General features: G+C 43.0%; 1 protein-coding gene across 5 annotated transcripts in view; it reads right to left on the bottom strand.

The window, feature by feature from the left end:
- The window catches only part of STK39 (serine/threonine kinase 39), a 318,329-nt gene that overhangs the window by 250,618 nt on the left and 42,307 nt on the right, over positions 1-25,404 (bottom strand). For all 5 annotated transcript variants that reach the window (XR_013557279.2, XM_060624836.3, XM_060624837.3 and 2 more), the window contains exon 2: positions 8,246-8,358. Coding sequence is in view for 4 of the 5 variants with exons in the window: in XM_060624836.3 (XP_060480819.1) it covers positions 8,246-8,358 (113 nt within the window). In the remaining variant the exon portion in view is untranslated. The remainder of the gene's footprint in view (positions 1-8,245; positions 8,359-25,404) is intronic.

Below are 25,404 nucleotides of genomic sequence, written 5' to 3'. Positions count from 1 at the left end.
AAATAAGCTTAAAAAAAGAAATTAGGAAAAGGGGAGCAGAAATTCCCTGACGGCCTTACTCAGTGTTGGCAGAGAAGTATTTAAAACAAAAGGTAGAGTGTCATGGGAGTTGGAGAGTGGGTAAATCCCTCGAAATCAGCAGGGGAATCACAAAGGGTAAACATCTACTTGCTGGCAGAAGAGAATGCACATCCCAGAGCCTCCCGGCTTGGTGATGATGTCACAAAGTTGGGCACCCTGCAAAAACTGTCCAAACAAAAAAGAAGAATTTTACTTGGAAACGTAAGAAACTGTCGGTATAGTTGTTTTCTTCAAAAGAAACAAGGAGAGGGAAAGGAAGGGAAGAATCAAAGTGTGATGTTGAAATACTATAGGAAAACCCAATGGGGAGGAACCCAATTTCTCCCACTGTTGGCTAAGAGGTTCTTCAGCAAACAGTAAGACGGATGCCCTATGAGTTCCGGAAGCTCTTAAGTTGGCCGTCATGGAATCTGAATCAGATTCAGCTATCAATAACAGCTGTTTGATCATTTAATTGACTACGATTGGGAGTCTTGGAAAAAGTCAAGTCAAAGACTTCATTAAAAACAGAAACAGGAAGAATTTTTCTTGTCCGCCAATTTATGTTGCTGGAAACCTCCAGGCCAACTTTTAGCACAGCTGCTCTATTTGGCTTCATCACCAAACAATGAGAATGTGAGGTCAAGTGTGTCTTTTTCTTTTTTTGTGGTGCCCCCTGTCCCACGCTGGGGGCCAGTGTGCAGCCTGGGGTCTGCCAGGGAACAGCCCTCCTGCAGAAGCAGCCAGAGCCCTACCCAACACGCTCAGACCTTCTCTCTGACTGTTCCACAGTCCTTCTGTTTCCACAGCAGCTAATTAATTGTGGAAATAACCAAACCAAAACAAAGAAGATAACAGAGGAAAGAACAAAATCCTTGGTCTGAACCCAAGCCAATAACATTTTCCAGAAGGATGGTAAAAGGGAGGTATAAAAAATAAACAAGATGTAACTAAAGTTGTATTCAATCTAAGCGTGCTTTCCCCATTTTCTCCTACTCTGAAAATGAGTATGTACTGGGTCTCTCTGTTACTAAGCACATGTAAGTTCAGAAACATGTGTCCTTACAATATTCATTTCTGTTTACTCTTTGGGGAAAAAATGAGATGTTAAACATTTTAGCAAGCCATTTCTTTTTTTTTTTTTTTTAATTTTTTTCAATGTTTATTCATTTTTGGAGAGAGACAGAGCATTAACAGGGGAGGGGCAGAGAGAGAGAGAGACACAGAATTTGAAGCAGGCTCCAGGCTCTGAGCTCTCAGCACAGAGCCCCATGCAGGGCTTGAACCCACGAACCGTGAGATTATGACCTGAGCCGAAGTCGGACACTCAACCGATGGAGCCATGCAGGCACCCGCCCCAGCAAGCCATTTCTAACACATGTATAAAAACTGACCTAAAAGTAAATTCAACTAGTATGTTTATTACCTGAATCAACTATAACATTTAAATTTCACGTTCCAAATTCTATGAATTTGGTTCTACAAATCACACGCCAGCTAATGTAACTTTAGAGCTGTAAAAATAAATTAGTTTTGCATATGTAATATTCTCTAATTTCTTAAAAATGTATGTCTTCAAAATATCCAAAAATCTCCCATTCCTAATCCTGCCCTCAGCTGGATTATACTTTGGTAAAAACAAACACCAAAGTGTATGAAAATAATTACAAAACTAAGTAAAATAATTTAATATTTGAGACCTGAAATGCTCAAAATAGTACATTCAGTAAAATACACTTGTATTTTAATGCTATACCCTTGGTATAAAAGATTCTACAAGAAACAGCCAAATGCAATTCATTACCACGTATGGTGAAGCACTAATGAGCTGGGATATGAATAATTAATCTACTAATTAAAAAATTCTTTTGTTCAAAAAGCATGGAAAAATACTTTCATTTATATAATAAGGAAAACACACATTATAGTTTCCAGCTTTTTAGGCTGACATCCTCAAACCAGTATAATTTTTTTCTACAATAAGCAAGGCTTACAAAAGTATGAACACAATTACAGACATTAGGCAAAAATGCAGGGAAAAAAAATTTTTTTAATTTTTTAAACCTCGGGAAGCCTGGGTGGCTCAGTCGGTTATGCTTCCGACTTTGGCTCAGGTCATGATCTTTCAGCTCATGAGTTCGAGCCCTGTGTCGGGGTCTGTGCTGACAGCTCAGAGCCTGGAGTCTGCTTCAGATTCTGTGTCTCCCTCTCTCTCTACCTCTCCCTCCCTTTCTATGTCTCTCTCAAAAATAAATAAATGTAAAAAAATTTTAATTTTCTAAATCTCAATTAAAATCCCTTCTAGCTAGAAGAACTGCTCAGAGGTCCCAAATAATTGTAATTTATTTTTAAATAAGTATGAGAGAAGCCTATGTCAGATAACTAAACTATTAGGGGATAATTAAACTATTCTCTCAAATGACCATTAGGCAAAATAAACATCTAAAGCTTTATTCTCCAAAATAACCTACAAATCATAGTTGATTTGTTCCTCTAAAGACAAGTAAACAGAGTAGAGAGAAAGGGAGAGATGAGTAGAAAGAAAAGAGCAGATCAAAAGAAATAAGAAATAACATTATGGCAGAAAAGCAAAATGAGGGCAGGGGCTTTGTTCTGAGGAAAGTAAGCTCTCGATTTATCTATGAATCGTATCCATGAAATACAGCAAAATATCCTTACAGAAATGATATAGGAAGAGAAGGGCAAATGCCAGATTCTTTCCGGTTGGAGGCTGAGAGGCTCTTTCATTATGTACACAGGAGACACAGATGGCACCCTATGTACCCCAATCTATGCACTTACAGTGGAATGTTACTGTTACCCTGTAACACTGGAGTGACTTGACTCTATCCTGAATTATAAGCATAATTTGCTAGTAATCAGTGTTTTTCTGCAAGTAATTTTTAAAAGTAACTTCATTAAAAGAATTGATTTTTAAATACATAGAACCATAGACTTCGGTGATAAAAATAAGTTTTGCCATCAAGCAGAATTCCTCACTGAACAAATGAAAAGACTGAGGTATAAATGATTCGTCTCAAGTCCACGATCCAAGTGAAGACCCGGGCCCTCTGACCCAGGAAGCAATTCTCCCTCCATCACAAGTTTCAGCAATCACGGGTAGCCGTTGCTTTTTGAAACAATTTTGCTCACATTTGTCACCCATCATATACTACCATATTTTAATGATCACTACATATTATTTCATAATAGAATCACACAATGGACCTTTTTTTTTTTCTTTGAAGAAACAAGCACTTTGCCTGGCCCCAGGGCCAGGGTCTCTCTTACACACATAGCATTTCTGTCCCTAAGAATTAAACGGTATGTTTTGAGAGCATTGATGTATATGAAGGAATGAGAAAATGCTACTGAGTTTTCTGTGACTAGGTACCAAAGACAAGACTAAAAATATGAGAGCTCTAGTCCAGAGAAAACACATTGAGGATATGGCTAAAGTCTAAAAATCATGAAGTCAAGTAAGGTGATGAATCAAAATGTTCATCAGTCCCTGGGTAAAAATAATGAAGAGTTCCCTGAAGGTTGGAAAAAGTGGGTTTTAAGACGAATGAAAGGAAGGACGACTATGTCACATTTATGGAACTGTCACCTGGTGACAGAGACCAAAAGATGAGTTCAGAAAGAACAGGTTAATTCTTCACTCATGAAATAGACTTTAAGGGAAGTAAGTGGGCCCTTGAGCAGCATCCCTAACCTCTGAGGCTGACCACAAACGAGAGAACTAAGCTCTTTCAAGAAACCTCAAGGCCACCTTCACATAGAATATACTAGTTGGCATGACAGTGGATCAGACCCATTTAGGAAGCCTTAAATTCCTACTGAAAAGCAAGGAATGCACACTAGAGAATCTGTCTATATTCTGTTAAGCCATGTCTAGATGGAAAAAGTGTAGAAAGCTATCCTTAGCTCAAAAAGCTCACCAACCCAAAATAAAAATGAAGAAACTCATTTACCAGTCCCCAGGCTCCCCAAAAAACAGAAATCATCTTTGTTTTCCCATCTCCTGGCTCAGTGTCTAGCACCTAGTAGGGTTTAATAATCACACAGTCCACAAGTTCTGCTCTAAAACTATAAATACCTCCCAGAGAGTGTTAGCCTATTATAGTCATTTACACCACTGCAGGATTAAAAAAAAAAAAAAAAAGGGGCGCCTGGGTGGCGCAGTCGGTTAAGCGTCCGACTTCAGCCAGGTCACGATCTCACGGTCCGTGAGTTCGAGCCCTACGTCAGGCTCTGGGCTGATGGCTCGGAGCCTGGAGCCTGTTTCCGATTCTGTGTCTCCCTCTCTCTCCGCCCCTCCCCCGTTCATGCTATGTCTCTCTCTGTCCCAAAAATAAATAAAAAACGTTGAAAAAAAAAAAAAATGTGGGATTAGCAAATCTCAGAAATTACCAAAGCCTCTAGGTTGGAGTGGTCAGAAATACAGAACATACAAGTAACATCCCCTGCCTCCTGGAAAATTAACCACCAAATCATCATACCTAAAGAGATTAGGATATAGTTACAGGCCAAACTCTACAACATACATGAAAACTTAAAAGAATGCATAGAACAAGAATTAGATTAACTAAATGCTATTCATGTGATGCCAAGAAAAACATTTGTTCTAGGGTTTTCTAACCTAATTGCCATGAAGATGAGCATATGCCTTTGTTGTCCTATATACACACCCAAAACCCATCCTTCTAATGGGCCTAAGCACAATGTAGAAACTCATTAAATATTTACCAAATAAATTACTAAATGTATATACATGAGATCTGGAATCAAATTATCATTGAGGAATATTACAGTACTCATTTCAACAATATAAATTTTACTTAAATTACCAATTTAAATTTAGCACCAATGATTTCATCTAATACTTCTTCCCTTCATTCTCAGAGACGATAGCTTCAGAAATCATGACCACCTGGGACGTCTGGGTGGCTCAGGCAGCTAAGTGTCCAACTCTTGATTTCTGCTCAAGTCATGATCTCACGGTTTGTGAGTTTGGGCACCACATCGGGCTCTGTGCTGACAGCACGGAGCCTGCTTGGGATTCTCTCTCTCTCCCTCCCTCTCTGCCCCCTTGTGCAAGTGCACGTGCATACATGCGCTCTCTCTACCTCTCTCAAAATAAATAAACTTAAAAAAAAAATGCTAAAAAAAAAAAAAAAGAAAAATCATGACCATTTGAACCCTTCATCAGCCAAACCTAAAATAAACTCCACATGAGCACAGAATCTGACAGATTGTCCATCTGCCCTGTGAGTGTAAACCCCACTTTCCTATGGGAGTTGGGACAAGGGGGCAGGGACAGGAGAGAGGGTAGGAAGTGGGAGGCGATACAGTTTCAGTAGGGGAGGCAGATGTTCTAACTGCCAGCAAATAGTTGATAACTGTGACTTCTATGACATAACACTCACAGGATAAGGATTCCAGTGGCCATTGTTTCTTACAAGAACAATGGCTTCCAGTTAACACATGGCACAGTTTGTGAAATGATGCAGAGCACTGACCTATACATAATGTGCACACACACACATACACACACAGGGAATAAAGGATTATTAGGATGCCGGATGTCCAAACACTGCCAAAATGTGAACCCGCAGAGATAATAAAAGTACGAGCAACAGCAGTATTAGAAATCAAAAGGATTACACCAACTTTGCTCCACACAATCTCATGTGCCAACAGCTGGGCCACAAAGCCTGGCAACATTAGGTAGTCCATACTGTAAGTTCCATTTCTTTTTGTTTGCAAAGGACAAACATCCTAAAGGACCATAGCCATTCCCCGCCCCCCATCTCTAGAAATATCAAGACATCAAAAGCTCAAAGGTTCCAGGTTAAGGAAAGATCGACACAAGAAATCAATACACCTTTTAAATGAAAAGTGGATAATTATACACATATACTATGCTTTCTTAACACAACATGGGAACTAAGAGGGGGAAAAGAATGAGATAAATAAACTAACTGCTAATAAGCAAACTCGTAACTCCTAAAACCTCAGATTAACGGAGACAAGCACAAGGCCAGAAAAGCCCCAGTCCTTACATGTGCAGCTATGCCCAAATTACAAGCACTATCTCCAAATGCCACTGTTACTGGTCCTGCTCTCAGGGAAACAGGAAAGGGCGTGGACTGCCCACCCTCCCCTCCATTCTCCCCCACCCTGCTGCCTCCACTAGGACCCTCCTGTAACTTCCATTGCTGGCAGCAGACTGCTGATGAGAAGCCAACAGAGGGAGAACGTGGAGGCCTGGGGCAGTTTGGGGCTTGGTAGAGATCAGGAACCACTGCGTCTGCCCAGAAGGCTGGTTCTGGAATTGTCAGACACAAATGCGCACAGGCCTCATACAGACCGTATGTAAATATTCTGCTGGTACCAACAGGATGGCCATGGGACCTCCAACAGAGCACCACAATCAAATATAATCATCACGAGCAAATTTGTGAGTGGTATTTCCAGACAGGGCACATGGAAATGTACTCTCCAATCTTTTTTTTTTTTTTTAATTAGTGTGTACTCAGTATAGACCCAGAATCTGAGGACACCTATAAAGGGATCTTAGAGATTTTCCAACCCATCTCTCTTTCTAAATAGTGCAGTACAGTTAGATGACTTGACCAAAGGTAGAAAATAAGTTGGTGGCAGAAGCAGGACCCGACTCTCCCCACAGTTTGTTAAGTGCTTTTTCCACTTGGGAAAAGTGACCTTCAAAATTGGTCAGGTGACGAAGGCACAATTTTATTGGTCGCTGTGATCACAAGCAACAGAAGGATGCAGCAATAATTTCAGTAAGAGCAAAGCACAGCTGATATTTTGAAGAAGGTAAAAAGCCTTAAATACATGCAAATTCTGTGAATTTGGGGCGTTTTCTTCCTTCCTCCCTTCCTCCTTCTCCCTCCCTCCCTCTGTTTCTTTCTTTCTCTTTCCTTTCTTTCTTTCTTCTTTCCTTCCTTTCCTTCTTTCTTTCTGAAATTAACATTTAATCGTGGTAGCCCTTCCTTTAATCTGAGTTAGCTGGCAATCTGTCGCTTCAATCCCAGTGAAATCTATGCCTTGTGTAGCCTAATTTAAAATGTGAGGCCAAACAGATCTGGAAAAGTACAGCTTTACCCTTGTACTTAATTTATACTATAGTGTGCTGTAATTAAGCCTGAAATAAAAGCTATATTCTGAGTAAAGACAAAAAGCTCTTGTTAATGGCATTCCATTCCCAATGTAGAACACAACAAAAGGCTTCTTCATTTGGAGCCAAATGTCATTATACTTTGTAGCTTGTGTGGAGCTGTCGTACTAATATTTGTCCTGGGATTAGGGTTGGGATAACCAATCAGTTAACTCCTCCGCTGCAGTTTCCTATTATCCTCAAATAAATGGCCAAAAGGAAAAAAAAAGAAAATTGGCAGGCAGAAGGACAACTATATTTATGAGATTAAACTCTCAAACCCTTCACAGTTTGCCGGGCAACTAATAACCATTTGCCAAGCTGTTCATTTAATAATGAGTCAGTTAAGCCAAGAGCAAATGTTCCTGCAACCAACCAGTGCTACTATAGTCATACCCACACTGAAAAGCTCCAATCATTTAAGTAACGTATGTACTTCATTTAGAGTAAGAGGTACACGGTGCCACGTACGAGAAACAGACTGCTCTTGTTAGCCAAACCCAAGCCACCCTGCAGTATTCTGAATAACTGAAATGCGTAGGTCATTTTGTAATTTCTGAAAGGCACAATGACCGACAAACTGTTTGGAGAGTAATTCCTGTTTGTGTCGTGATTCTAGACAGAGGGCCAGAAGCTCTCCACCCGGCTCGGCACTTGCAGTATCACGTGGCCTTAGGTCAGCTAACTGCGTCTGCTCCCTGCTTTTCCAAAATAGAGTTGTCAGCACTGAGACCATCCCCACCCTGGAATTATGAGGACTGAACAAAATCCTGCTTGTCAAAGCAAAGTAAGTCACACGCTATACAACACCATCATCAGGTACGATATAATTAAGCAGGGGAGGAAACGCGGTGTGGGCTGCTTTCCAAGAAACACGTGTGTCCAAATAGGAGAGAACACCAAGCTGCCTTTGCTCTCCTTTCTCCTGTTTCTCTGGCCCATCTCCACACACCCATAAGTGACGAGGAGCAACCAGCAGGGATCCTCCGCTTTTTTACTTACTAATAGCTCATCCATACTGGTCTGGCATTTTTCCAAGTTGATCCGCTTTATGGCTACACGTTCTTGCCTGGGCTTGCAAAGGGCAGCCTGGACCACAGCAGTAGCTCCACTGCCTGAAACGAAATAAAAACAGCATCAGCTATCAAGGGGCATGCTGTCTGGTTAATGTTCGTAACCCCCTTCATAAACAAATACCTATTTTTTAAAAAGTCTTCTCCTCAAGGTATTCAGAACATTACCTTTTGACATCTTTGTAAAGAGTTTCTAAATCTGAAAATAATCCTCTGTGGGAGGAAAGGGAAAATGTGGACTGTTCTACAGGCTACAAAAACAGTATCTGTACCCAGGAGGGCGACCCACATCGAAAAAGCCCACTTTCATATGGCAGGTGTATTGCTGCCCAGGACAAAGGCTGACCAAGTGACGGGTCTGAGGTCACAGGGACAAGAGACATGAGCGTCTGAGCACAACACTGCGTGGAGGCCATTACCATCCTTGGCTCCCAGTATTCTCTAACTTCAGTGCCCTTAAAATATCTCAAGCTCTTCTTCCACTTCAGCCCAAGCCAAACCACTACAGCTTGAGCTACTTCAGGGTTTCCACGAGATGCTGTGAGAACTTATCTGCTCTGAGTGTTCTTTGAGCTTCTTTCTTCTGCGCTTGCTCTACAATTAGAAGAACAGGAATCAACCCAAGTATTCTCGTGTTGAAAGCACGACTTTCAAGGATGCCAAGCGAGTGATGCAAATGTGTAATTACAAAAGCTCTCGGCATTCATATGAATTTCCTATTTCTAAGGTTTCATGATCGTTAGCTAATGCACTCAAACTCCTAGGAGACAGAGTCATGTCATTATCCATATTTTATAAGAGCAAAATGTAGACGTGTAGTGATTTGTGGCAGAGCACAAAGAGCTCCTAATCCGATTTATATTCCACAGGGGCAAAAAGACCTCTGGGTTAAGGCATCTCACTTCTGCAAAGAATACCAAAACCCTCCTTCTGATCACATAAATCCTCTACCCCTGCAAGACTGCCAAGGAGAAAAACAGCCTAGGCCCAGGACTGTGTAAAAGAGGGTCAGATCTGACCATCGACCTTTCTCCTTAAAGCCTTTCTTCCAGGGCTACTTCTCGAATGACTCATCAAATATCATAAGATGTGGGCGGGGGCAGCTTTGGGCAATACGGAAGGGAGATCAGTATTCGCTTTCCTTACAGATGTGACAGACAGGGATGACATTTCTAGTACAAGTCAACACTTTCCCACGCCAAGGAAGTGCCCAAGGGGGTGTCTTCAGAGCTGAGATTCTGCCCTTTCTTTCCTCCTGTGGTCTCAACGTCAGCTCTGGCCCCCTGACCTGGTATCCCAAGCAGATCACCCTAAGCTCCAAAACTTCAAGACTCCCATTCGAGGAAGTCCAACCTGTGTTCATTGGGAAAGAAAATCTCCATCTACTAACCAACCCCTGTATGGTATCTCTACTCATGCAATAATTGTCATTACAAGCCTGTTCACTTTTTGTTCCTAGCCTCATTTGATATGTGAGAACACTGGGACTTGGAAAACTTGCCCACGCAGCCAAGTGCCTGGGCCGGGGTCTGAGTCAGTCTGCCAGACTCCAAGCTCCATGCTCTTCCCTGCTTCCCATAGGCCAGAGCCCACATTTCCCTTCCTCACTTGTCCTGGCCTTATAGGACCAGAAAAAAATGTCCTCCATGCTTGAACAAAAGAGAAACCACCTAGAGGGAAGATTCAAGTGAGCCTTACTCTCTCGTTCAAGGACAGAGTGCTGTTGTCAGAGGTCATTAAAAGGGCCTCCCTGTCCCTAATCTCACTGCCTGCTCCATCAGCTTCTATTCCAAGTCCTACCACATCGGCCTCGGCCCTGCAGATCACAGCATGCTGGGTTCAATCCAGAATGCTCTAGATATCAGAGCCAAATACTACAAAGAGCCCTGCTGATAGCAAAGTGTACTTTCCAGTCAAGGTCTCCAGAACAAGAGACCATCACTGGCGGAGCCACAGAGAAAGTGATAAGTAGCTGGTTAGCACTGGGCCTGGTATCCAGCAGAGAAATCAACAAACGTCTTTAACGAGCTGCTGATGGGAAGCCATTCTCAGCTCTACCTGTTGTAAAACTCTCCCCAATTCCACTCTCCATCCTTAATCCACATCCCAGAACACTTCAAAGCAGTGGAACTGAAAAACAGGAAAGATGAAAACAGATTCCCAGAAGGGATAACACAAGTGCCTGTAAAAGGGGACAGCCTCCCATAGTCTTTTAAGTCCTTGACTATAAAAAAAAAGTCTCCTGCCTTCCACAGACATATGCAAGCATGTGGACAAAAATAAGAATTCTGGAAAGAGAGGCAGCGGTAGGGAAAGTCTTGTATAGAGTTGAACAACCTCAGAGTTGCTATTACTTAACAACTGTGAGTGGCTGGAAAACAAGTGGCACCTTCTCATCTCTAGGGAGAACGCACCTGAGATGACTGCCATAGCATGAACACGCGCAACCACCCGCTGGTCGATTTAGACCGCTTTGACTCCAAAGATTGCCTTCAAACACAAGAGAGATCAAGAGCAATGAGAGAGGGGCAGGAAGCCTTAAGGACCGTCAAGTCCAGTCCCTGGCATTATGGATGAGAAAGGGAAGGGAGGAGCACTCTCACCAGAAAGCACCCTGATCTGGACTTCTGTGAGAAATAAATTCCCGTTGTTTGAGGCACCCAGGCCACAGTGTTTTGTTACAGGAGCCCAAGCTGATTAATACAAAAAAGCCCTTCATTATCCATCTACGTCACTGCCCCACTATCACCTGCGGTAAATAATGCCCTACAAATTAGACATTCTCAACAGCTGCCTAATCGAGTTAAGCGCTAGCTAAGACAACATTCAACTGAAGGGCCTCCGGTAGGCCACAGTAGCTCCCAAACCTTAGGTAAGGAAGACCCTAGAAGAGAAGGTTCAATAAACATTCTATGCAACTCTGGTAACAATTTCCTGTTTCCTAATTTCTAAATCTCAGTTTCCTTAATGGGCATAATAAAATCTACCTGTGAGGCCTAATTACATCCCTGGAAACATCAACTCAATGAACATTAGGCTCTCTCTCTGCAATGCATTTCTGTACCTGCAATGTAAAGGACATAGACTGTATCTATAGATTGCACTTACCCCAGGGCAAAAGAGAAGGCAAAGTCGTTCCATGTCAGTACTAAGTATCATTCTGCTTACCAGGAAGATTCACTTGGTTTAAAGAGGGAAAGAGGAGGGCTAAGTTTGAAAACCAGAGGACTAAGTGATTTCTAAGGTCTGAGACAACATAATGAGTTGAACATAATAAAATAGAAGAATCCAGAGAATTCTGAAATAGCTATGAATTAATATTCTATAGCTAAACTTATTACTTATAATGTACTTTGATACATAACCTAAAAATCATTTTTAAAAATCTCAATCTGGATTGCATGAGTTCATAACCTAGGCCTGCCACATACTGAATGCTTATCCTTGGGGGCGCCTGAGTGGCTCAGTCAGTTGAGCATCTGACTTCAGCTCAGGTCATGATCTCATGGCTCAGATTTTTGAGTTTGAGTCCTGCATTGCACTCTGCTTTCAGCATGGAGCCTGCTTGGGATCCTCTGTTCCCCACCGCCCTCTCTCTGACCTCCCCCACTTGCCCTCGCTCTCTCTCAAAAATAAAATAAAAACATTTTTAAAAATAAAAAACAAACAAATGCTTATCCTTGGATGATTTACTTAACTTCTCCATGCCTCAATTTCTTCATTTGTATGATGGGCTCACAGGGCTCAAAGGGCAGCTATGAGGATCAAATGAGTTAATGCATGGAAAGCCCTTAGAACTGTTCCTACACAGGAAGTACTAATTAAATCTTAAGTTAGTATACTATTCAGGGAAATCCCTCCAAGTCAACTGGTGTCCTGCCAATTTGTTGTTGCAATGCTACATATTTCATGATGTTGGTGTACCATAATTTATTCAGCCCTTCTTCTATTGATCAGTCTTCTCTTTATTTCCAGTTTTCCGCCCAATATGAATAATGTAGCAATAAAGATCTGGTACTTTAAAATATATGTATTAGTCTTTTTTTATTAAAAAAAATTTTTAATGTTTATTTTTGAAAGAGAAAGAGCATGAACGTGGGAGAGGCAGAGAGAGAGAGGGAGACACCGAATCCGAAGCAGGCCTGAGGCTCTGAGTGGTCAGCACAGAGTCGGATGTGGGGCTCAAACCCACGAACCTCGAGATCATTCCCTGAGCCAAAGTCTGACACGTAACCGACTGGGCCACCCAGGTGCTCCAAAAATATATGTTTTAGTCTTTATGTTAAAGACTTATATATATTAGACTAATATATATTTCCTTATGTTAAAGTTAGGATGTGGTCAATTGTCCAGTAACCTCTCCTGAGTATGTCAGGATTTTAAAAATAAAGTAGATATGTTAGCCTATAACACGAATGGTGGCCGGTGGAAGGAAGCTGTCATCACATCCTACTTAAATGAGGAGCACCAAGCCAAAACTTTTAACAAGAGTTTGCCCATCTCTTAGCACAGGAAAGAACTCTTTAATTACGCTTCCCTGTCCCTCCTCAGTGAGTAGTGTCCAGAGCTGTATCAGGCTTTCTTTTTGGATGTGCTGGTTGGTGGTAGATAGTAAACCAAACAAATGGCTTTGGTCCGGCAGATGACTCCTTCCAATTCTCTGTTTATCCAACTTACTCTATGTGTTCTATTTATATCATGTGCCCAACCTCAAAGCCCACGAGGCCAGTCAAGGTCACACGAGAGCCAGAAGCTGGCCAGTGAGTGAATGGACACACACGTGAGTTCTGCAGGGGCACAGCTGCCATTCTGCCTCCACTAATGTCACCACGGAAGCTTGCTGACCTAGCACAGCAAGATTCCAATTTTTGCAGAGAAGCTGAAAACTCAGAATTTTGCTTGAGACCTCCTAATATAAGGTTAGCAATTAATGTTTTTAAATACAAAAGCATTACGAATCACATAAAAGCTTGCTGCACTCTGTATTTTGCCTCCCTGTGTTACTACTATTTGGCTTCAAAGGTGCACTCTTCCTTACCTGATGGTCCAGTTTTTAAGTTATTAGCTTACACATATGAAGTTGCCATTCTTCCAGATCAAAAATGATCACATTTGATTCAACGTAACATATGCACATACTCAGGACACGGGCCCAAACTGATTTATTACATGTCACCATGTTACCGTCCACCTCGTCCTACTATTTCCCACAAAGAGAAAACTCTCAGGGCTATTTGCCTGTCATTTGGTGCATCCTACGTGAAAGGAACAGCACAATAAGCTCTCAAGTCAAACACACAGAACAGAAACAATGAGACAGGGGTTATGTGTAATTCGCTATATGGATTCCTTAACAAAACAAGACACTACTGCTAAGCCTGTGTGTATAAAGGGTACAGACTGCGTGTATACACCAGGCAGCACCCAGCAAGGCCACGTTTCTCAAGGAAGCTACAAGCAGGGGACCCTCCTGAATTACGGATTTCTGCCTCCATCAAAAGAACCAGTTGGTAGACCCACCTTCTGGGATTGCTAGAGGAGATTCAGAGCTCACACAGATGGAAGGAGAGAAGGGAGGAAGGGAGGAAGGAAGGGAGGAAGGAAGGGAGGAAGGAAGGGAGGAAGGAAGGGAGGAAGGGAGGGAGGGAGGGAGGGAAGAAGGGAGGAAGGCAGGAAGGACAGGCAGGCAGGCAACCAGGGTGAGGTGGAGAAATGACCACTGAGCAAATATCCTTACCTTTCACCACTGATCTGGACAAACTACGGTAACTCACCCGAGAAAGCCTGGCTTGTTGGAACCTTTAGAGGTCACAGACCTCACCAAAGAAAAGCAGCACTTGTATATAACTCAGCAAGAACCATCTGATAATGCCACAGAAAAACAAAAAGTAGCCTGGGGATCTGATCTTAAGAGAGATAGAGGGGAACTGGGATGTGGAATCAAATTGAAGAGAATGTCAATAAACTCACCTTGGACCTCAAGCTACATCTAAAGCAACAATTAGGGGAAAAAAAACAACAACAAACAAACCCTGTACTACACTTACTAAATTCAGAAAGTACATGGATTGGGATTACCTGATATAAATAAAATCAATAATAAATATGGGGGGGTAAGTAAATTCTAGGCATCTGGTTAAAGAGGAGTGGTAAGTACACGATGAGGAATTATTAAAAAAACAGACTCCCATTGAATTCAATATGATTCATACTGGGATTTACTCATAGACATTTTCTGTTTTCTTAATGATATACAGTAGATTAAAAAAAAGCACTCTTTGAATATGATTACTTGCCAGTTTAAAAAAAAAACTTTATTAGTCTGAAGAGCACTCATTTAGGGGTTAGACCCCTTAAAGCTTAAACTCTTCTAGGATTCTAGCCCTGATGCTGACTTGGAGGAAATGTCTTTCTCTGTGAATGTGCATTTATTTGCTAAGAAAAAGAACATCCTCTTTCCAAGGGGCAGGTGCTTTTGACAACCTAGCCCCAGAGATTGGTGGGGAATCGCCTGAGACCTGCCTTCTCCAACAACCGCAGGTGAGTTAGTCATTTCCTCTCTGCTCCCGAGGACCAGGACCGGTGCGGCCTCATCCTAGCACTTCCACGAGCCTGGAGCGCTCTTCCTCTGCCGTATTACTCCTCGAATCAGCCCTTCCTATGAGGTCCCTGCCTGGAGCAGGAGGCCTTCAATAAGCGTTTGCTAAGTGAATCAAAACTCACGTCAACCCATCCCTGGGGAGGCCACCTATCCACAAGGGAGGTGAAGCTGTGTTCTACACGAAGAACACCAGGCCCTGGCCAACTATACAATGTAGAAGCGAGGAGGAAGTGCAATTTTACTCAAGTTGTCATCTCTGAACCGCTCGTCGTGTGTGTTCTGAGTAGGCAGTCGGTGGATAGTGGCAGTTAACTTCAAGAACAGGCCTAGGGAGCCTATCTGCCTGAAGGCATTTCTGATCCGCAGAACACCTGTTTTAATTTTGGAGTCAAATGTCACAGGAAAGCTCATACTGAAGAGCAGTGTGCCACCAGAATGGGTCAGGAACCTCAGTTTTTAAAAACTGAATCCTCGGGCCACCGATCAGCACAAAGGAGCTACACAAAATGAGGCAAAAGCTAATACAGGAGGGCCTCTGATGATTCCACCTGAGAATAAAGTAGTGACATAAAACACGTAACAGTGTGAAGAGGTGACGGAGCCACCAGCAGTCCTCCAAATCTGCCCCAGGAACCACTGCGTCAGGCCCTGGACTGCAAGAGGGACACATTCCTGCAGAGCGAACTGGATTTTTTATATTCATTTAAAGGTCGAAGTCAAGTCCTTGTCCCCTGCAAACCCAAAGCCCCATGATCTGGCAGGATTGAAAAACTTCCTGTTCTGCTCTGAGGGGGCAATTCAACCCCTCCCAGCAAAACCCACTCATTCTACTGATTAAATCAATCAAACGGAAGCCAACATTCCACAGAGGAATGTCCACTGCTATTCATACAGATAAACAGATACACCCACTGGCAAAGGCCAAAAGACACAAGTGTCCTGTTCTAATGGGTGTCTCCCATTCCTCACTGCTCCAACCTTAAGCCACCTGGAAACGGGAAAGGCTGCACATGAAAAAGAAGGGGCTGTCTCTACTTCAAGGTCAGTCCCATCCATCCTATGTCAGCTACACGCATGTTGCCTTTGTACGAACAAGAAAAAGGAACCTCTCTAAATGGACACCAACCTGGATGTGCCAGGCCTGAGAAGTGGACAATGCACAATTAAGGGAAAAAGCTCCTTTCTCCCAGTTAATTGTATCCTAGCTCACTGGGCTAAACAAGGTTGGCTGTTCAGCCTCCAGGGGCAATGTACAACCTTGGGGGCCTTGGGACAAAGATTAGCATATAGCACCCATCCTATAAAAAAATTAGTAAAATTTGTTTCTAGACCCCAGGAAAAGCCCAGACCTAAGAAATAGCCCCATGAGAAGGCCCTGGATTGGGGTAGATTTTCTCAAAGCCTCTGAGACAGAGTAACTACATCAGCAACATCTAAGATGTCTGTTTCAAAAACAGCCCATATCCAACCTATTGCATCAGAATGATTAAAACTGGAGGGATATGTTCTACTTAACAAGCCTCTCTGGTGAGCCCCCTATACTCTCAAATTTGAAAAACATGGTTTCTGGGTATCAGCTTGCCTCTCCCCTCCCCTGCCAGGACACAGGAAGATTTATCAGTCAGAGGCCAGTTAGAAATATAGAAACAATGCTAGGTATTGCAACTGATACTATTTGATATAAACAAATGAGAAGACTGAGTAATAGAGCAAAACTGCAGGAAGTAGCTCCCACCGCTGGAGGTGGGGAGGGGGGCACAGTGGGGAATCAAAGGGAGGAAGTGGGGTTATCAGAATCTAACAGTTGAGAGGAGGAGACCCACAGAGCTGGGACCAGACCTCTGAGGGACAGATGGCTGGCCTCTCAGGACCCTCTGTGAAGGTCCACGCAGGGCTGGGACTCAAACTTCTGAGGACGGCCAGGTGATGGAGTCTCCAAGGGGTCCAGGAGGTTGGTTCTAGGATGTAGCAAGGAGCTGGAGACAGGTACCAACGGTGGCTAGCAGAGTGAAAGACCCTTTCTGGAACGAGGCTGACAAGCACAGCAAAGAAATGGAATGAATCATGTCCCTTCTGCCTCCTCCAGCCTCCCAGAAGCCCTCCAGCAGCCCCTAGTAGCAGAGCTTAACGAGGAAACAGTAGGCAGAGGAGGAATGTAGTTTGCTGAGTAACAGCCCAACACACAAGCCCATCTAGGAAGGTCTGTCTGGTGCTTAGAGACAATCACTTAATAAGGAGCCAAGGGAGTATGATGTCCATCAGCTCCAACAAGAGGTTGGTGCCTATTCCAAGCTCCGCCTAGCAAGGGCCAGCCTTGTTCTTTTAATTCTCGTTCATTCTGTTTCCAAACACAATTCCTAAAATGACCCTTTTAATATCTAACACTCCCAAAATGTTCACTCTGTACTTACAACCCTAACCCAGCCCCATTCTATTTTTTTTAACAGTTTTTTTTTTAAACTTTATTTTGAGAGAGTGGGGGTGGGGGAGGGGCAGAGAGTGAAGGAGAGAATCCCTCTGCAGGTTCCGCACTGTCAGCAAAGAGCCCAATGTGGAGCTCAAATTCGTGAACCATGAGATCATGACCTGAGCCAAAATCAAGAGTCAGACGCTTAACCAACTGAGCCACCCAGGGGTCCCTTGCCCCATCCTATTGTCTTTTGGTCACGTAGTAGTTATGAGTGGGGGTCTAGGGCCAGACAGCCCTACCAGCTATATGACCTTAGACAAGTTGCTTTGTACATCTGTGCCTCAGTTTCCTTAATTATAAAAAGGAAATGACAATTGTAACTACCTCACAGGATGGCTGTAAATATTACGTGAGATAATACATAAAAACATAACAATATAAATGAACGTGTCTGGCATATAAGTAGCTAATTACGTTTTGACTGTATTAATATTATCAACAGTATGATTATCCCAGACACCTGGATAGAAACTAGATCTACTATAAGTTTCTTTAAAAAATGTCTTTTTATCCCCTTCCCCTGAGATCACCTCTGCTCCCACAGAGCCCCGATACTTAGTTTCCTGTGATGTTAACTTCACCTCTTGCAACCCTATTCCTGGTAGCCAGCGCTGACAACTAATTTTTATGCTACAATGATTGGGTGTACAGAAAATTATGCAAGGAAATGATTCTTTGTTCAAGATCCACTTCTCTGGTAAATATCCATGGCTACCACATCCATGAGGCAACAAGTAACGATTCTCCTAGCTCAAGGACAGAGGGGAAAAAAACGTCCACTCATGTTAATGCCACCCCCCCACGCACACACCTCTCCATCTGATTTGACTTTACTCATAATCCCACTCCTGTTTATCTGGTCTCCACTGGCAACCTGAGGTTCTCCCCCAAGATATGCCACACGAGAGGAGGTAAGGGCAACCCTAAAGGGTAGAGGTCTTCCTGCCCTTTTCTCTTGACATGCTCTTCACCTAGACGGTGGGGGATGATGCCACAGTCTGAAACGACAGCAGAAGAGAGGTACAAGGGAGTTCTAATTACAAGAATGCCAAGGTTCAGAGTGGTGGAAAGCAACGTCTCCTCAATCCCAAGGGGCCCAGAGCACAGCTAAGTGACAAAGAAGATGAAGAAGTGCCCCACAAAGGGCACTTCTCACCACTAAGGCCCTGAGGGAAGCAGCAGCATGTTGTCAATCCCTGCCTCCACCGGCGGAGCCCACGGGTCCCCACAAGGAAGCGCCTGCAAGGATCCCACGGTGCCATCAGGGGGAGCCTGGTGGGACATGAAGAGAACGCTCCCTCCCCTGGTTTTGAGGCTGGGGGCCAAAATACTAGAGAACTATGTAGGAATTGGAAAATGTGCAGACAATGGAGGGGTCACCTGGGTGTCCCATGAAACTGTAGATGCTGACTCAGGAGATCTGGGGCGGGAGCTCCCGGGTGATACGACACAGCTGCTCCATGGACCACACTTTGAATTGCTAGAGCACAGGGGAGGCAGCTGACCCAAATCACCATGAAGGTGCCAGGTGCCCTGCTCCTAACAAAGGAGCAGAAAGTCTAGGAACCTCCCGACCCACCTCCCCATACCCTGTGGCTGCCTGGGAAGTGCGGCATAGGAAAGCATATGCCCGGGGAGTCCAGGATAAGAGGCACCAACCAGCCTGGGGAAGGGGCTCCCTGAATGGCAGGAGTCCAGAGAGAGCAAATCCCTCTCCAGGGAACCCTACTTAGTAACTGTATGTGTATTTAGTTCTTCAGAAATGAAGATTCAACACTCTTCTCCTTAACGTTTAAGTTTATTATTTGATTTTGCAGGTACATTTTCAGAAACTGGCTACAAATGAAAGATGAGGCCAACTCTACTTTCTTGCCTCAGGAGACGAAGTGTAATTTAACTTCAAAACTATTTCCAGCAACTGTGGCTGAAATTAACTTGGGCTCCAGTTACCTGGAAATGTATTCCATTAATCCAAAAAACATGATTCCCCAAATATTATGGGTAACTAAGGGTACACAGTAAACAAAGGTGAACAGCCAGGTCACTGTAAATGCTTGTATTTCACATACGTTAAAGAATTAAACTCTATAGTAACACTACTATGTCTGAATTCAACATATACAGATTACCTGGTGTGATATTTCAAGAAAAGGGATGATTACAAACAGTAACTTTGTTTCTTGGGAGTACTCTCTCCGGCATGAGGCACGGGTCCCCAGATCGACCACCACATCTCTAACTGGAAGCAGATGTGTGGTCTGTGGAGGGCTGCTAAAGGATGGCATGAGCTGCAATATGACGTGTAGTCACCCACTTGGCACCTTGTTCTAAACAGCGAGACTGCTTTGATTGGTACGTACTTGTTAAGTTGATCTTCTAAGAGAGAAACTCCTTCATCTCCTTCCTGTGTCGTTTCCTCAACAAATGATAGGAAGTGTTTAGTTTTCTGTGTTTGCCGTCAAGTTTGTGGTTAACTAATGTCTCCCTACCTTGAACTCTAAGCTCTCAGAAGGCAGTTTACCTGCGTTCTTAATGTGCTTTTGTTCACTGTCAAGATGACCTCTCCTGCACGTAATTTAAGGAAAACCTATCGGCCAGGGCCTCGGGTCTAGGCTCCAAGCTGTTGGCCCACCAGCGCTAGTGTATGGACCAAAGTCCTGAAAACGCCCCTGTTTCACATTCAGTCCCCTCGTGTATCCATTAGCTTCACATTACTTCACCCATACCAGTCCCAGTCAGGACACCAAAATGGCTACAGAGCTTATAACAACTCCACTGGCATTAATGGGAATGGAGTGGGAAGAACACCCAAAAGCGCATGATCTACCTACAACTGCGCACAACTGCAATAGTGCCTTCGATACACATAGAATAATAGCATCTTGGAGTTGAAACAAACTTCAACTTATTGCTCGATCACATGACAAAGACTACATGTCTGTTTATTTATTTAAAAGACTTTATCGAGCTTCTAAGAAGACACTGGCCACTATTTAAGTTGCTGGAAAAGAGGCAGAGAGCAAAAAGTGCGTGCCCTCCAAGAGTTTACATTTTTGTTGAAGTGACAGGCCTAGACCGTTTCAAAAATCATGAATAAGACTTTGATTCTGTGATAAGTGCTATGACAAAATAAAACATATTACAGCAATTTGTGGAAAGATCATTGGAGCTATGATGGGCAGGGAAGCCTCTCTGAGGTGGTGACATCTGGGCTGATGAGAAGGAGCCACAAAGATCTGTGGGTGGAACATCCCAAGAAGAGGGGCGGCACATGCAAAGGGCCTGAGGCAGGAAATGAGTCTGGAGAGCTCAAGGGACAGAGAAAAGGGTAGTGTGGTTAGAGCTCTTGATGGAGAGGGCAGGTGGAAAAAGAGATGGTCGGACCAGTAGGCAGGGAAATAAACACACAGAAGAGAGCTCTACAGGCCAAAATAAGTGCTCTGGAGAATTTTGGCAAGAACTACTAGCTCACATTTTATAATGCTCATTCTGGCTACTCTAACATAAGGTTGTAAATGTGAGGCAAGAGCAGATGCAGCTTGATTGGTTAGGCAGTTGCCAGAGATGTGCAGGCACAAATTAATGGCCAAAGCTAGGGTGAATGAAGAGGAAAGGGAGAAACGTGACTGGATTAGGGATCTATTTGGAGGTAGAGCCACAGGATTTGCTGACTGATTAGATGTTAACTCGGCGGGAGGAGGGGGGGGGGAAGGGGGAGGGCATTTAGGAAATAAAAAACTGCACGCATGATCACCTCCACAATAATCATCACTGCATTTTATAACAAATAGACTTGATTCTTTGTTCACCTTCACCCTTTCCAAAACCCTACCACCAGAGCTATCCCTCCACCCGAACACATTCTGCTTATTCCCGAGGATAATTTAAAAAGCTTGGGCCACCATGCATGTGCTCAACCAACCTCCAAAGTCAAGAACACGAAGGGTGAGGATGCAGGGGCCTGATGTGGCAACCAGGCTGCGCCCAGCCCCCATTTACAGGGAAGAGGCAAGCAAGGGAGGCGGGTGCGTTTCCGCATATTCAAGAGATGTTTTCAGGGAAAAAAGAATTGTTCAGTCTTTTCCTACAAATGAATATTTGTGTGTACTGCCTCCTATGAAGAAACATTTTTTAAAACCAGAAAAAGAAATATAAATATTTGGTATTTGGAGGCTTTTTTTTTGTCCATCCCACTCTTTTTCTTTTGGAGGCTCAAAAGAAATAATTAACCAGCCCAATGAAAGCTTTCTTCCTCCCTTCTTTATAATTAAACCATGCTAAACAGCAATGACAAAGAGTATGCTAAATAATTTTTTAAATCTCATTACCCAAACACAACTATTTCATGATTGCATGAAATACTCCTTATTCAGACACACACACATACACATACATATAGTCATAGTAATTATGGCTCCATGTTCTGTTGTTTTCATTGTGAGTTAGACTGTAAACATTTTTTCATGTTTCTAAATTTTTTTAAATGTTTATTTTTTTAGAGAGAGAGCAGGGGAGGGGCAGAGAGCAAGAGAGGGAGACAGAATCCTAAGCAGGCTCCAGGCTCTGAGCTGTCAGCACAGAGAACCCCGATGCAGGGCCCTAACCCACAAAGTGCAAGCTCATGCCCTGAGCTGAAGTTGGACACTTAACCGACCAAGCCCACCAGGCACCCCTCATGTTTCTAAAACATGTTTTTAATTACACTAGTGGCAACACAACATCCCAACAGGTTACTGAACCATAAACTATCGCCGTTAGCCCTAAGACTGGGCACTCGAATCCTCCTTTCTCTCAGTTTTGTATAATAATTTCAAAGGGATCACCCACCTTTGGTGCAAATAAAAGCTAAAACAATGCCAAACCCAGAAGCTTCAAGGCTCTTATAAAGTCACTGTAAACTCATTAAATTGCTTATAAAATCATTTATCTGTCAATGATTTGCCAAACCAAGTGAGTAAAAAGAAATACACCAATTTCATTGAGGGATTATTTACCTAGGATACTAGACTAACTCACAAAGCACAACAGGAAATGGGCTGAACCTGCACCATAGAGTGTGCACTGTCTTTGTTTTTGTTTTGTTTTGTTTTGTTTTTTAATGAGTGAATGGAATACGGACTTAGAGGACCATCACCTTCTCCGCACTGTCGATTTTGCCAAAGTCTTATCAGTCGTCACTAGGTAAGCGTCCACAGATGAAACACTGCAGGAGACAGCTCTGAATGCTTTAAGTACAGTCCTACCTTAAAATAGTTTTCCTGTATTTAAACATGTGTGGGTAACTACATAAATATATGACACAAATAAATGTCACCTAGAGAGAGAACACCATCCTGTATTCTAAAGGTATCTTTTCTTTAAGGCTTCCTAACCCCTCAAGGCATGGCTAAAAAGTGTGACATGCTATGTCATCGCCACTCTCCCAGCTGTCCCCCAGAGTCTTTGCTCTGGCATTGTATTTTAGGCAGTGCTAAAAGTAGCAGAGGGGCAAGGGGAGCTTCAGGGGGCTTTAACTTCAGAAAATGTTTAATATACCCCTTGATACTCTGATACTTAAAGGGATGTACCGTGTAGCAGACATGAGATGGGGCTGACACAACTCAAGTTTGTTCTCAGCTTTATCCTTCATTTTTTTTTTAATGTTTTTATTTATTTTTGAGACAGAGAGAGGCAGAGCATGAGCAGGGGACGGGCAGAGAGACAGGGAGACACAGAATCTGAAGCAGGCTCCAGGCTCTGCGCTATCAGCACAGAGCCCGACGTGGGGCTCGAACCCACGGAGTGTGAGATCATGACCTGAGCCGAAGGCGGACGCTCAACTGACTGAGCCACCCAGGCGCCCCTGTTCTCAGCTTTAAAAGGAAGCCAGCAACAGCCTCTCTGTGGAGACTCCCAAAAGCCTAGGACACCAGAATGTCACCTTTTCCATGTATTTTACTCACTATCCTTAGCCTGTGAGTCCAACCATTTCAGAAGAATGTCTGAAGAAGAAAAAGAGATGGCATTCTACAGGCAAGATCCCATCATGGGACCCCTTAACTCGATCCTGGGTAACTAAAACAACTGTTCAGTTTTACACACTGTATCGTACTTCAAAGTCACCGGTAAGAAGCACCACTTTAAAGAATTCCATGATGATTCCCTGTATTTTAGCATTATGTCAATGCAGACTTTCACATCTTCTGCCAAGACTTACACTGGACAAAAAATCCAAAAGGACGTCCAAATTCTTTGGACAACTGGTATTCAGCCATATCCAGTATTGCTTGAAATAATGAAGCTGTCAGCAGGGTCTTGGAAGTGTCTGGGCTATGAGAGTCTCTGGACATCGTATCATGTTTCACGATGGTATCTGACATGCATTACAATTCCTCATATTCTCCAGAGAGAAGCGAAGTGACCAAGCAGGGTCAATGAAATAGTGTTCCATTTTCCATCTACCTTAGTTTCTCTCTTGATCTTTAAAGTAATATTTTCCTGGGTTTTTTAAATCTATGTCTCAAAAACTCTGTATCAAAATATTTAAGAAGTGAGAAGGGCTACACCTGATTAAGCAGGGGGAAAAAAAACAAAAAAAAGCAATCACTGGAAATATTAAATGCTATGTCACTAGTCTCAGAACTCAGCACACTTTTTTTGAGAGGGAGAGAGCAGTGGAGGGGCAGAGAGCAAGAGAAGGAGACAGAATCCTAAGCAGGCTCCAGGCTCTGAGCTGTCAGCACAGAGAACCCCGATGCAGGGCCCTAACCCACAAACTGCAAGTTCATGCCCTGAGCTGAAGTTGGACACTTAACCGACCAAGCCCACCAGGCACCCCTCATGTTTCTAAAACATGTTTATAATTACACTAGTTGCAATACAACATCCCAACAGGTTACTGAACCATAAACTATCGCCGTTAGCCCTAAGACTGCGCACTCGAATCCTCCTTTCTCTCAGTTTTGTATAATAATTTCAAAGGGATAACCCTTTGTGTCTACAGGACACAAGCATATACCCAACTACCATTCTACCCTCAACTCCAAAACGAATGCATTTAAAGGATACCATAAGTTAAAACTGGAATAAAAAAAAAACATTCAGTTAAGCAGATTCTTTCTCATTTTCTACTACCGTTTAACATTAAACATTCACCTTCTATTTTGTTAAGTGCTGCATTTAATGATTTTTTTCACCTTTTATTTTTGTACCGGTTTATAAATAATTAAATTTCCTCTACTTAGTTTTATAATGATGAAATACACGGAAATTTCTACCTGCCATGGGCTCAGAGACCTAATATCAGACAGAACAATTTCCTGTAGCTCAGGTAGGCTAAGACTTACTAACAATCTATGTGTGGGATTGAAAAACACCAACCCAGGACAACCTGACTCTTGGTCTATACACTTTTGATGTAAGATTCACGTTCACAGTTTCAAACTCAATAAATTCAACTGACAGGACTTAAAAGAGTTCTTGGTGGGGGGGGGGGACGCAGAATACCAACAAGGAGTTAAAACTGCACGTCCCACATGGTTTACATTTTCCAACTACACTCCCCAGTTGACTTTTAATTTCTACCTCACACTTTCATTTATTAAATAAATGATGGAAATTCCTTCCAAGATTTTCTTTTTAAATATTTTGGATTCACAGCCCACACCACAGAGGCCAAACCTTAAGCTAGCAGGGAGACGCTGTGCCTAACGGAAAAGTGTGGGTAAAATGTATCCCACAGAAAGGTATTTCTCTGAGAACACATACAGACCCAGAACTGCGGCAAGGAGAAGCAGTGAAATGTATTTCTGGGCAAACCTGGGACGTTTATTTTGTCGTTATGTCAAGAAACTACAAACATTCAGTTCAGGAGTTAGCGAGCGCTGATCATCACGGGCCCACTCAGTGAGCCATCCCCCCACACACCATCCTCAGCTGCAAAAAAGAAACTCTGTAAAATATGAATATGGCCAATATTCTAGGTTCCCTGGCACAGTTCAACAAAAGAAGAGAGAAACTAGACACAAATAATTTGCAA

Source organism: Panthera onca, chromosome C1, assembly GCF_046562875.1.
Source record: "Panthera onca isolate mPanOnc1 chromosome C1, mPanOnc1 haplotype 2, whole genome shotgun sequence".
Lineage (NCBI taxonomy): Eukaryota > Metazoa > Chordata > Mammalia > Carnivora > Felidae > Panthera > Panthera onca.
Note: the sequence above shows the minus strand (reverse complement) of the source record. Positions and strands in the feature narration are given on the sequence as shown.